The sequence below is a fragment of the Actinia tenebrosa genome, unplaced genomic scaffold (genome assembly GCF_029948245.1).
Source record: "Actinia tenebrosa isolate PJP-AT-01 unplaced genomic scaffold, QUT_ActTen_1.0 PGA_scaffold0__85_contigs__length_37466705, whole genome shotgun sequence".
NCBI lineage: Eukaryota > Metazoa > Cnidaria > Anthozoa > Actiniaria > Actiniidae > Actinia > Actinia tenebrosa.
Window position 1 is genome coordinate 627,149 of NW_028292569.1, and position 12,562 is coordinate 639,710.

A 12,562-nucleotide genomic window follows, 5' to 3' on the forward strand; every position below is an offset into this window, starting at 1 on the left:
TCTATATCATTTATAATGAGCCAATAATAATTTGTTCTTAATTATCTATATCATTTATAATGAGCCAATAATAATTTGTTCTTATCTATATCATTTATAATGAGCCAATAATGATTTGTTCTTATCTATATCATTTATAATGAGCCAATAATAATTTGTTCTTATCTATATCATTTATAATGAGCCAATAATGATTTGTTCTTATCTATATCATTTATAATGAGCCAATAATGATTTGTTCTTATCTATATCATTTATAATGAGCCAATAATGATTATATCATTTATAATGAGCCAATAATGATTTGTTCTTATCTATATCATTTATAATGAGCCAATAATGATTTGTTCTTATCTATATCATTTATAATGAGTCAATAAGGATTTGTTCTTATCTATATCATTTATAATGAGCCAATAATGATTTGTTCTTATCTATATCATTTATAATGAGTCAATAATGATTTGTTCTTATCTATATCATTTATAATGAGCCAATAATAATTTGTTCTTATCTATATCATTTATAATGAGTTAATAATGATTTGTTCTTATCTATATCATTTATAATGAGCCAATAATAATTTGTTCTTAATTATCTATATCATTTATAATGAGTCAATAATGATTTGTTCTTATCTATATCATTTATAATGAGTCAATAATGATTTGTTCTTATCTATATCATTGATAATGAGTCAATAATAATTTGTTCTTATCTATATCATTTATAATGAGTCAATAATGATTTGTTCTTATCTATATCATTGATAATGAGTCAATAATGATTTGTTCTTATCTATATCATTTATAATGAGTCAATAATGATTTGTTCTTATCTATATCATTGATAATGAGTCAATAATAATTTGTTCTTATCTATATCATTTATAATGAGTCAATAATGATTTGTTCTTATCTATATCATTGATAATGAGTCAATAATAATTTGTTCTTATCTATATCATTTATAATGAGTCAATAATGATTTGTTCTTATCTATATCATTTATAATGAGCCAATAATAATTTGTTCTTAATTATCTATATCATTTATAATGAGCCAATAATAATTTGTTCTTATCTATATCATTTATAATGAGTCAATAATGATTTGTTCTTATCTATATCATTGATAATGAGTCAATAATAATTTGTTCTTATCTATATCATTTATAATGAGCCAATAATAATTTGTTCTTATCTATATCATTTATAATGAGCCAATAATAATTTGTTCTTAATTATCTATATCATTTATAATGAGCCAATAATAATTTGTTCTTATCTATATCATTTATAATGAGCCAATAATAATTTGTTCTTATCTATATCATTTATGATGAGCCAATAATGATTTGTTCTTATCTATGTCATTTATAGGTCATTATCCCTGAAAGAACGCATAAGAAGTTTCGTTTATGGCTTACCAGTTACCCTACCGACCGATTCCCTGTCTCCATCCTACAAAATGGTGAGTCTAGAAGTCATATACACTTATTTCAATAAAGTTAGTCACCAAAAACCTAGAAAGCTGAGATCACTGAGCATCATGGGAAACTTTTCATATCAAAAAAGCAAATATATACAAAGTTTTTTTGATACAAACTGCAGCTCGATGATGCTCAGAAGAGGTGAGACTGTAACCGGTAAAAGATTCGCAAGTCGATGAACAGTTATCAAGCGGTTGAACGTGTAAAATGAATCTGCCCATGATCTTCGTCGGCCTCAGCTTTATAGCATTTCTGGTGACTAACTTTATTGAAATAAGTGTATCGCGCGGAAGGGGAGGGAGAGAAGTTACATACCGAGAGGAATAGACCTTTACTGCTTGGGCTTAATGTTTTCCGATTTCAGACCACGTGTCATTCTCTTGAGAATAAGATTCTATGATGAGTTGTATTCATATTAATGTGTCTTCTCATGTGCAACCATTAAACAAAGAATTAATACTCTAAACCCTAGACAAGTGGCTTGTGGCACAAGTGGCACTAGACAAGTGACCTGAAATAAGAATCGTGCCCACGTACTCACGTAAAATTTCTCGGTAAAATGTCAAATGTTTAATACTTAATCTTATCTGTCCAGGTGTCAAGATGACTAACGAACCTCCCAAAGGATTGAGAGCCAATCTACAGCGGTCGTACTTCAGTGATCCAATCTCGGACCCTTACTTTTTTAATGGCTGCAAAAAAACCAAGGTAATTAGCGTCGATATTGAGATCACCTTTTCTTGCTAGAAAAAAACTTTTCACTAAGAAGGTATAGTCTCGTTTGTGTAATGTAGTCAAGAATTTTGTTTGGATGCGAAACAAGCGTTTCGTGCTTTATTGTTCAGAAGCCACTAGAGAGTGGAACCCATTTAATGGGAAAAGAAACCAGTTGAGTGTTTGGAAACCAGTTCAGTATTTAAAAACCTCTTGAGTGTTGAAAGCCATTTAGATTTAACAAACCAATTTAAATATATAAAGAAACCACTTGAGTGTTTAGAAGCCATTTGTATGTATGCGGAACCCAATTTAGTGTTACTGAAACCCATTAATTCGTTCGTACCCAATTCTTTCAGATCTTACTCATATGCATGTACATTTTTGTTGTAGGTTTGGAAGAAGCTTTTATTTGGATTATGCTTCTTTCATGGTATAGTCCAAGAGAGACGTAAATTCGGCCCACTTGGTTGGAATATTCCGTATGAATTTAACGAGTCTGACCTCAGGATAAGTGTCAAGCAGCAACAGGTTGGCAATCCTACCCATTCCCCCTCCCCCCGATTCCACGCTCTATCTTTCCCTTATGCATTCCAACTCCATTCTAATTCCACTCCCCATCCTTTCATTCATCAACTTCTCCCAATCCCAATTCCCATCCCGTTCATTCCACCCCAACCTACCCATACATCCTATCTATACCTTCCATCCACCCATCGATGTAATCTTTCCTGTATTTTATTATTTTTTCAGATGTTCATAAACGAATATGATAAAGTTCCACTAGATGCCCTGACATACTTGACGGGCGAATGTAACTATGGAGGGCGAGTCACTGATGATCGCGACAGGTAACATATGAAAAAATATCACACCTTACAGAGAAAGGGATTATTTTATTTTGAACCCCAGATTAGAGATTTGTGCAAAGGGTCTACAAATATTTATGAGGTCAATCGTATGCCGGGAAAAACGACTTCCGGGTCAAAAACGAAAGACAGGTCTATAAAGAGTTTTCTTACTTAATGACAGGAATTTTTGTTCAGGGCCCGGTTGTACGAAGCCTGGATAGCGCTATCCGACGGATAAATGCTTATAAAGTGGATAAGTCCATGCTGTTATCTAATAAATTTATTCACTGGATAAGATTTATCCGTCGGATAGCGCTATCCAGGCTTCGTACAACCGGGCCCAGAGGATAAAATTACTTGTTTTATGTGGAGGCTAAATCGTCGAGAAAATATTTCGCTTTTATTGTAGCGGTTTTTGTGAACAGTTGAAGTGGACCCAGAAATACGTCACAACTTAATAGATCTGTGATTGGTTCAGTGATTGTCGTTTATAACGCACCGTTATCGTACTTTATACATACATTGATGTATTTTGTCCACAAGCGTTTGATTCTTATGGTTTACTGTTCTGACATACAATAACCGTGGTGATGTCATATATAGTGATTTTGCGGCTGTGATTGGTTCAGCGATTTTCGTGTATAACGCACCGTAACCGTGCTTTGTATATTGACCGACGAATATTTGTTTACAGGCGCTTGATTCTTAGTTTACTGTCGATATTCTACTGTCAAGAAATCATTGATGACGATGATTACAAGTTCTCATCAAGCGGATCATATTACGCACCGCCCGAGGTGTGTACCACGTGATCTTGTGACGTCACAGCAATATTCTTGAACTTGAACCATGAACTTATGCTTATTATTATCTTTATTTCTGTTTTTAATACTTTTTGTTCCTTTTATTTCTAATTTCAAACCATGTGTCATTCTCTTGAAAATAAGATTTTTTTTGTTGGAGTTGTATCCATATTTTTGTGTGTTCGTGCGCAACTGTTAAACAAAGAAGTAATACTCTAGGGAATGACACGTGGTCTGAATGGGAAAACATTACGCCCGAGGTAAAAGACTCGTCGTTGGCTTTGTACTGAGGTTCCTGTGCTTTTTCCTTGATTATGGTGAAGAGGTTTAACTTTTTTTTTGTTCACCAGGGCTCGTACGACAGCTATCTGGACTACATACGTAGTCTACCACTAACACCACACCCAGAGGTAATATTATTATTCAAAAATCTTTCAGTTCAATTTTTTGTCTGCGTGGCTCATTCAGCCACAGGAAGCCCACTTTAGATAAAATTGAAAGGTGAAAATAAATGAGCAAAACAGCTCTTTTGGGATTAAAAAAGATGTATCTCACGATACATGGTCAGGAAAATGAAGCCAAAACGCTAACTGAATTGCAGAAACACTATCTAAAATCGCTTCCTTTGTATAGCATTCTTGTACAGTAGGCGAGCCAAGGACTATAATAGAGTAATGCAAGCAAACCAGAGCGCGTGATAATCAACCACTCGCGCTGCATTACTGCTTCATTTTCTTTTCTTTTTCGTGAATTTCTTCATCTTTCACTTTATCTAAATTGGGCTTCCTGTGTGGATTTGACCGCGACCATTAAAAAATACTGATGTAAAATAATAAATTGAAAACACGCCCTTAACTTGTCGGGATCGTTATTATTACCAATCAACCCTGACTTTATATCGTAGCTGAGAGAACACGAAAATCCAGGCGAGATTTATGCGATTTTTGAAAGGTTTCCAACGAAAAGATGCAAGCATATCTGTAAAAAAAAATTCTTTTTAACAAGACATAATTTCATCAATTTTCTAACTCAATTTGTTTCCCTTTATTAATATTCTATTCTCTTTTAGGTTTTTGGGTTGCACGAGAATGCCGACATAACAAAGAACCAACGAGAAACGTTCCAACTTTTTGAAGGAATCTTGCTAACCCTACCCAGACAGGTATTTTAATTTCACATAATTTCCATGTTACAGAATTCTACCTGTTTTATATGATCTGGAAATGGCTTCTGGCTTCCAAGTGAAATTTAAGTCACGTAAATATTCACTATATTTTCTTTGGTCTTGATATTTTTAAAATAATTTCTTTTACTTTAATCACAGTTTAAGATTTCCAGAAAGGAAGAAAGGACGGAATAAATAATGAAATCTCAAATTGGGCTACCTGTGTTCTAATAATGTCACTGAGAAATTAAATGAGGAGAGTGGGGTGGACGTAAGGTTGGTTCAGATTAACGATAAAACAAACCCACTTGTGATTCCAATATATTCAAAGAAAGATTTGAAAGATATTTTCAATAATAACATTAATATTAATAATTTCATCCCTATAATTGCAGTCAATCAGTATCTAATATCAGTATTTATATTATCTTCATTTATTTAGACGTCTAGCGGAGGTAAATCCTCTCAAGAGGTCATTGAAGATCTAGCTGCTGATATCCTGTCCAAGATTCCACCTGATTTTGATATCGAACAAGTTCAGGTAAGATCCTGTGTGGCTTTCGCAATAAACTTTGATTGAAACTCTACGAATTATGATGTGATGGGATAGACCTCTTTAGCTTGGGCGTGATGTTTTTCCACCTCAAACCACGTGTCATTCGCAAGAATACCGTTTCTTTGTTTAACAGTTGCACATGAAAATATGATGCAAATAAAGAAATGATTCTAAAGAAAATGACGCGTGGTCTGAAATGGGAAAACATTACGTAATATTTTTCCACCTCAAACCACGTGTCGTTCGCAAGAGTATCGTTTCTTTGTTTAACAGCTACGCATGAGAATATGATGCAAATAAAGAAACGATTCTAAAGGAAATGACACGTGGTCTGAAATGGGAAAACATTACGCCTTAGCCGAGGAGGTCCATCGTGAATGGTGTTAACTTGTCGTCGCTACATGAAATTCATTCCGTCTATCCATCCATTCTATCAATCCCGTCCTTCACCCATTGCATTCAATACACCAATACATCCACCTCTCTCTACTTCCTTAGCTACTTTCTCTTCAGTTGGTCATTTCTTGCTTTATTCATTTATTGCCTTCAGAAAAAATACCCCGTTCGCTACGAAGAATCAATGAACACAGTCCTGTTACAAGAAATAATCAGGTTGGTAGGAATACTGCACGCGTCAGACCACAGGGAGCCCTTGTAGCAATATTTCTGCGCTGTGAGCGACCAAAAGACATTGGGAATTCCTAGGAAAACAAAGGCGCGCGAAAAAAATATTTCACTTCGTTTTTGATTGATTTTTATATTCCGGCTTGCGTTTTGGAGGACACTGTCTTGTTCTCAAATACAGAAAATAATTATAATGATAATAACAAAGGCAATTTTTTAAATTTTATTTTCCCTTCAAATGTTTTTCTAAATTGGACTCCCTGTCAGACTATCCCACTGCTCAAGAACTGTTCTTCATCTTTGCATCGATGTAGCCTGTTGTTCACATCAGTCTCATTTCTGTCTTATTTTCTGTAGATTCAATCGCCTCACCCAAGTCGTTCGTACAAGTCTACTAAATATACAAAAGGCTATCAAGGTGCGACATTTCAGTTATTCATTTTGATAGTTGTAAAACCTCTTAATGTATGCTTTACAAACTGTTGGTTTTATTCAGGGTCTTGTGGTCATGTCATCGGAGCTAGAAGACGTTTTTGGTAGCATGTTGGTAGGCAAGGTGAGTCAGTCAGACAGTCCGGTTTTACTTTATTGCTGGCTTTCAATCATTCCCAAGAGAATGAAATAACAAAAGACATGGCTGCCATGTTGGATGATATGACAAAAGAGACTAATGACAAATCTTTTGTTATATTCATCCAACATGGTGGCTGTGAAAACCATCAATATCGTAATAAACCCCTTCCAACATATTCCAGACTTGCACCAAGTTGTACTCGCTAATTCACTTGGAGATGACCATGACAGGGAGCGCGAAGCACGCAAGGAGGCTGCTAAGAATACGACTTAAGGTATCAGGATACCGGGCAGGATACCTTTGAGACCTTCGAGATCACTTTACATTTCGCGCTTAAACGTATTCCAAATGTGGCCCAATTTGGAGTGCAAAATGATAGAACTGACTACTATTCTTCTGAGAAGTGAATTCTGTTGTATTGTACTTCATGTTGAACTGTACAAGTAATTGCATCAATGAGGGGTCTATCTATAGACCCCTTGGACCAATTCCCAAAGCCGCTAAATTCAAAGGAAAAAACAATGAATTTTTAGTTCCCAGGAGAGTAAAATTTTATTGTTTTGTCCTGTGAACTGAGCTGTGTTGGGAATATCCTGTAAGGGATCTATTTGCTTGGTCTATAGCTTCCGTCTTCCAGGCAGAATCATCTTCTCATGCGTTCTTTCATTGTATCGTTAGGTACCCGGTATGTGGGCTGCCAAGTCTTACCCGTCACTCAAACCTCTGGGTAGCTATGTATCCGACCTAGTAGCACGACTCGTCTTCTTCAAGGTAAAAGTAAGAGTTAATTACCGAGAACGGAGGCAATAAGCCATGCGACCCTCGGGATGTACAGGCTTATTGCCGACGTTCGAGGTAATTAAGTATTTTATTTATCAATTGAGAAGGTTTTCTATCAAATGTGTATATATTTAACTTAAAAATAAGAAAAATAGATAAATAAATAAAGATAAAAATATAAAAAATAACCTGCATGAGCGGGGCTGATAAATTGAACTGAATTGCTCATTATAAATGCAAGGTCAATATATAGTTATTAGAGAGTTTTAGATTCAAGTTCACGGCAAACGTGAAACGTCAGTTGACCATTAAAAAAATATTTTTAATATCTTAAAAAGAATCGCAAAAAAGTCCAAGTAGTAGAAAAACAAAAGAATATTTGTCTTTGGTGAGAAGGTTTGTAAAAGGTAAAGTAAAATACAGGAAAACGATGAAAGTCCGTTTGCGGGGAGAAAAAAAGTCAATCGAAAATCGAAAATTAACCGGGTTAAGAGTAGGTCTCTGTAAGACTCAAGCAAAGTGGGAAATGAAATTTTTTGACCACCCTTGAAATTTGGTGTGTGAGTAGGCCTTTATATGGGATTCACAAAAACAACAACAATTTGGTCACCAAATGTATTGTTGCCATGGAAACGGCAAGTGTTTTATGAGACCTTAATTTCCAATTTTTGGAATAAATTAAACCCACTCGAAGGTAAAATTCAATGCTGTGTTTCTCATACATGTTAAACTTAATTTCCTTAAAACTTTCGTCAATTATAAAGTATCTTTTCTAGTTTAGAAAAATACCAATTATTGTTAGTTTGTTATTTTGTACATGAAATATTCGTGCCTTCAAGTAACCGATGTATCAACTGTTTTAGCAACAAGATAAAATGGTCAAAATGTTTTTTGATCGTTCTCCAAAAGTATTGCATTCCCAATATAGAGGCTTGGGGGGAAGTTTTCTGAAACATTGAAGTTACCAATTCGTGCAAAATCTCTGCGGGTACGATCATCTTTAGTCCTTGGATAGTCAAATTATAAAGCCTAAAATTCAAAATGTCCTAAATTCAACCATATCGAAGCTTCGAAAATTAGCACCAAAAAGATGCCAATAAGCTAAACAAGCATTAGAGGTTGAAGGGTAATACCTAAATAACAAAATTCTAGCAAAAAAAATAATGTTCTAGTCTGCAAACACGGTAAAAAAATTTTTTATCCAAAGTAAACAATGGGCTATTTACAATTTCCGTCATTTTCAACCTACCTTTATCGTTTCATTGTGACTTTTGTGGCGCTCAACTTTCCAAATTTTCACAAGGAAATGTTTCTTGGAGACTCAATAAGCATTTAGCAAACTAACCTTGGTCATAAAGAGCTAAAATCCAAGCAATAATTAAGTGGTTCTATTAAGGATTACAACAGAATACACAAGTCATCGAATTCTCGTTCGAAGCAATACAGCATTTATAGTTTCTTCGAGCTTCAAAATTCCTGTATTTCGTGACAATATTACCTGTAAGCTGTTATTTAACATGAATGCTGAACTTTTGAAGGCTACAAAGTAAAAAAATATGCTTATTTTGAGAATATTTGAAAGAAAGAATTCTTGATCTAAAGTTGTTGTTCTCATTTTCAACCGCTGACCGGAAGTTTGGAAAAATGAATGAGACAGATTTTGTGGTGACCAGACATCTTCAAACATTCGGCCTTAACAAATGTACTCACTTAGTCAATGAATCCGATTTATTACTCTGCCGCGCAGGTAATTATAATTACCGGTATTTCATGTTCTGCCACTTGTTAATGACTTCAATTTGTGGTATGCCATTTATCGACCTTATTCTTTTCTACAATAATTAAAGGGGGACCAGCACGAAAATCATCCAAATTTTAATTCTGCTGAAACCTTTACTGGAATAACCCTTACAGGTCTAATAATCACTGGTTAAAGTTTTTTTCTGATATTTGGGTGGGAAGTATTATATTACCAATTTTTATAGGAGTCTGTGACGTCATACACTCAACACTAAACATTGCATACATTTCTTTGTATTTCGTAATCAAAATTTCCGCTAGTTTTATACTCAGTCTAACCACAAGTTCGAAAGTTAATTTTTCAGCGGACCTTTGTGTTTAATAGAAAAAGAGTAAAACATGAAATTATTTATAAAGAAGTGTATAGAGCGATGTTTGGTGTTGAGTGTATGACGTCACAGACACCTATAAAATTCATAAAAATATAATACTTCCCATTGGAATATAAAAAATAATAATTTAACCAGTGATTATTAAACCGTTAAAGATTATTCGATTGAAGTTTTAGTCAAATTAAATTTCGGAGGATTTTCATGTTAGTCCCCCTTTAAAGTTAATAATTTAGTTTCGAATTTCTATTTTGACAAGTTTATGTGAAAATAGAGTTGTAGGAACGGAGTTTTTAGTAGCGGAAGAGAGGGGTATATCTTGTGATTAAGTATTTTAAAAAAACAACGAAGCAAAAACAACGTTATTCAAAGCATGCATGCCGACTACCTTGACGATCTTTCACTTCTGTTTTCACTGCGCTCTTGTCAAGAATTTATTCTTCGCATGCTGGTATATAATTGCCGTGCAAGTCAGGGGCGGATCCAGGATTTTTTCTATTGGGGGAGACACCATCCAGGATTTTCGTTTTAGGAGGGGGTGCACCTTTTGCTTACAAACTCAAACCCCAATAATGCAGTAGATAACAGCTCATCTAGGGATCTAGGGGGAAGGGGAACAAAGTCTCCATGCACCCTCCCCTAGATCTGCCGTTGCAAGTTAACCCCGCAACAGGATTTTTTGACAATCATATCACTAGAAGATTTTAATAAATTTGTATATGCAACCACCATCGTGATAAGCTTGGCATTTACTGGAGAAGATGTCTCTCGAATTGTCAGGTCCAATCAGAGAAAATCATCAGTTTCCAAACTTCCGGTCAGCGAATTATACACATATAAGATTGAATGTTGTAATATGTGAGTTAAAATGGGCCATATTTGGCAGAACATGAAATACCGGTAATTATAATTACCTGCGCGGCAGAGTAATAAATCGGATTCATTGACTAAGTGAGTACATTTGCTAAGGCCGAATGTTTGAAGATGTCTGGTCACCACAAAATCTGTCTCATTCATTTTTCCAAACTTCCGGTCAGCGGTTGAAAATGAGAACAACAACTTTAGATCAAGAATTCTTTCTTTCAAATATTCTCAAAATAAGCATATTTTTTTACTTTGTAGCCTTCAAAAGTTCAGCATTCATGTTAAATAACAGCTTACAGGTAATATTGTCACGAAATACAGGAATTTTGAAGCTCGAAGAAACTATAAATGCTGTATTGCTTCGAACGAGAATTCGATGACTTGTGTATTCTGTTGTAATCCTTAATAGAACCACTTAATTATTGCTTGGATTTTAGCTCTTTATGACCAAGGTTAGTTTGCTAAATGCTTATTGAGTCTCCAAGAAACATTTCCTTGTGAAAATTTGGAAAGTTGAGCGCCACAAAAGTCACAATGAAACGATAAAGGTAGGTTGAAAATGACGGAAATTGTAAATAGCCCATTGTTTACTTTGGATAAAAAATTTTTTTACCGTGTTTGCAGACTAGAACATTATTTTTTTTGCTAGAATTTTGTTATTTAGGTATTACCCTTCAACCTCTAATGCTTGTTTAGCTTATTGGCATCTTTTTGGTGCTAATTTTCGAAGCTTCGATATGGTTGAATTTAGGACATTTTGAATTTTAGGCTTTATAATTTGACTATCCAAGGACTAAAGATGATCGTACCCGCAGAGATTTTGCACGAATTGGTAACTTCAATGTTTCAGAAAACTTCCCCCCAAGCCTCTATATTGGGAATGCAATACTTTTGGAGAACGATCAAAAAACATTTTGACCATTTTATCTTGTTGCTAAAACAGTTGATACATCGGTTACTTGAAGGCACGAATATTTCATGTACAAAATAACAAACTAACAATAATTGGTATTTTTCTAAACTAGAAAAGATACTTTATAATTGACGAAAGTTTTAAGGAAATTAAGTTTAACATGTATGAGAAACACAGCATTGAATTTTACCTTCGAGTGGGTTTAATTTATTCCAAAAATTGGAAATTAAGGTCTCATAAAACACTTGCCGTTTCCATGGCAACAATACATTTGGTGACCAAATTGTTGTTGTTTTTGTGAATCCCATATAAAGGCCTACTCACACACCAAATTTCAAGGGTGGTCAAAAAATTTCATTTCCCACTTTGCTTGAGTCTTACAGAGACCTACTCTTAATAACTATATATTGACCTCGCATTTATAATGAGAGTTATGACAAAAATAAAGCCTGGTGAATAACAAAGAAAACCGCGTCAATTGAGAAATAACACTCGGTTATTTACCAGTAAGCACACCACGCTTTTTGCAACCGCTAGAAGAGAAAGGGGGTAGGGGTTGTCTCGCATTGTTTAATCAAAGACGGGAGGCGGGGGCGATGGGGGCTTACGATACGTACACTGAGAATCCTCTAACCCTCCCCTGGTACCTACCCCCACAGGAGAGGGAGGGCTTGAATGTTTCTCACTGTTTTCATTCTTATATCCTCAGAAGTGGATCGACAATGGACCCCCTGACGTCTTCTGGATTTCGGGCTTATATTTTACACAGTCTTTCCTTACAGGTATGGAAAAAGTTATTGCGGCAGCCATGTTGGATGTTTCTTGTCATCCAACATGGCGGACTCATCCAGGTTATCAATCATCACCGTAGATGCACAATAACATGTGAAGATAATAAATAAATAAATGATAATAAACCAATAAAGTTATTTCGGTAGCCATGTTGGATGTTTCTTGTCATCCAACATGGCGGACTCATCAAGGTTATCAATCATCACCGTAGATGCACAATAACATGTGAAGATAATAAATAAATAAATAATAATGAACCAATAAAGTTATTTCGGTAGCCATGTTGGATGTTTCTTGTCATCCAAC

The 12,562-nt window shown here is 34.8% G+C and overlaps 1 protein-coding gene across 1 annotated transcript in view; it reads left to right on the top strand.

Moving 5' to 3' along the window:
• Positions 1–12,562, top strand: part of LOC116305165 (dynein axonemal heavy chain 3) — a 65,904-nt gene that overhangs the window by 49,336 nt on the left and 4,006 nt on the right. The window contains exons 79-91 of the mRNA XM_089026118.1: positions 1,382–1,472; positions 2,087–2,199; positions 2,599–2,736; positions 2,959–3,056; positions 3,751–3,853; positions 4,210–4,269; positions 4,929–5,021; positions 5,467–5,565; positions 6,131–6,192; positions 6,562–6,622; positions 6,701–6,760; positions 7,457–7,549; positions 12,174–12,246. Of these exons, the coding sequence (XP_088882244.1) occupies positions 1,382–1,472; positions 2,087–2,199; positions 2,599–2,736; positions 2,959–3,056; positions 3,751–3,853; positions 4,210–4,269; positions 4,929–5,021; positions 5,467–5,565; positions 6,131–6,192; positions 6,562–6,622; positions 6,701–6,760; positions 7,457–7,549; positions 12,174–12,246 (1,144 nt within the window). The remainder of the gene's footprint in view (positions 1–1,381; positions 1,473–2,086; positions 2,200–2,598; positions 2,737–2,958; positions 3,057–3,750; positions 3,854–4,209; positions 4,270–4,928; positions 5,022–5,466; positions 5,566–6,130; positions 6,193–6,561; positions 6,623–6,700; positions 6,761–7,456; positions 7,550–12,173; positions 12,247–12,562) is intronic.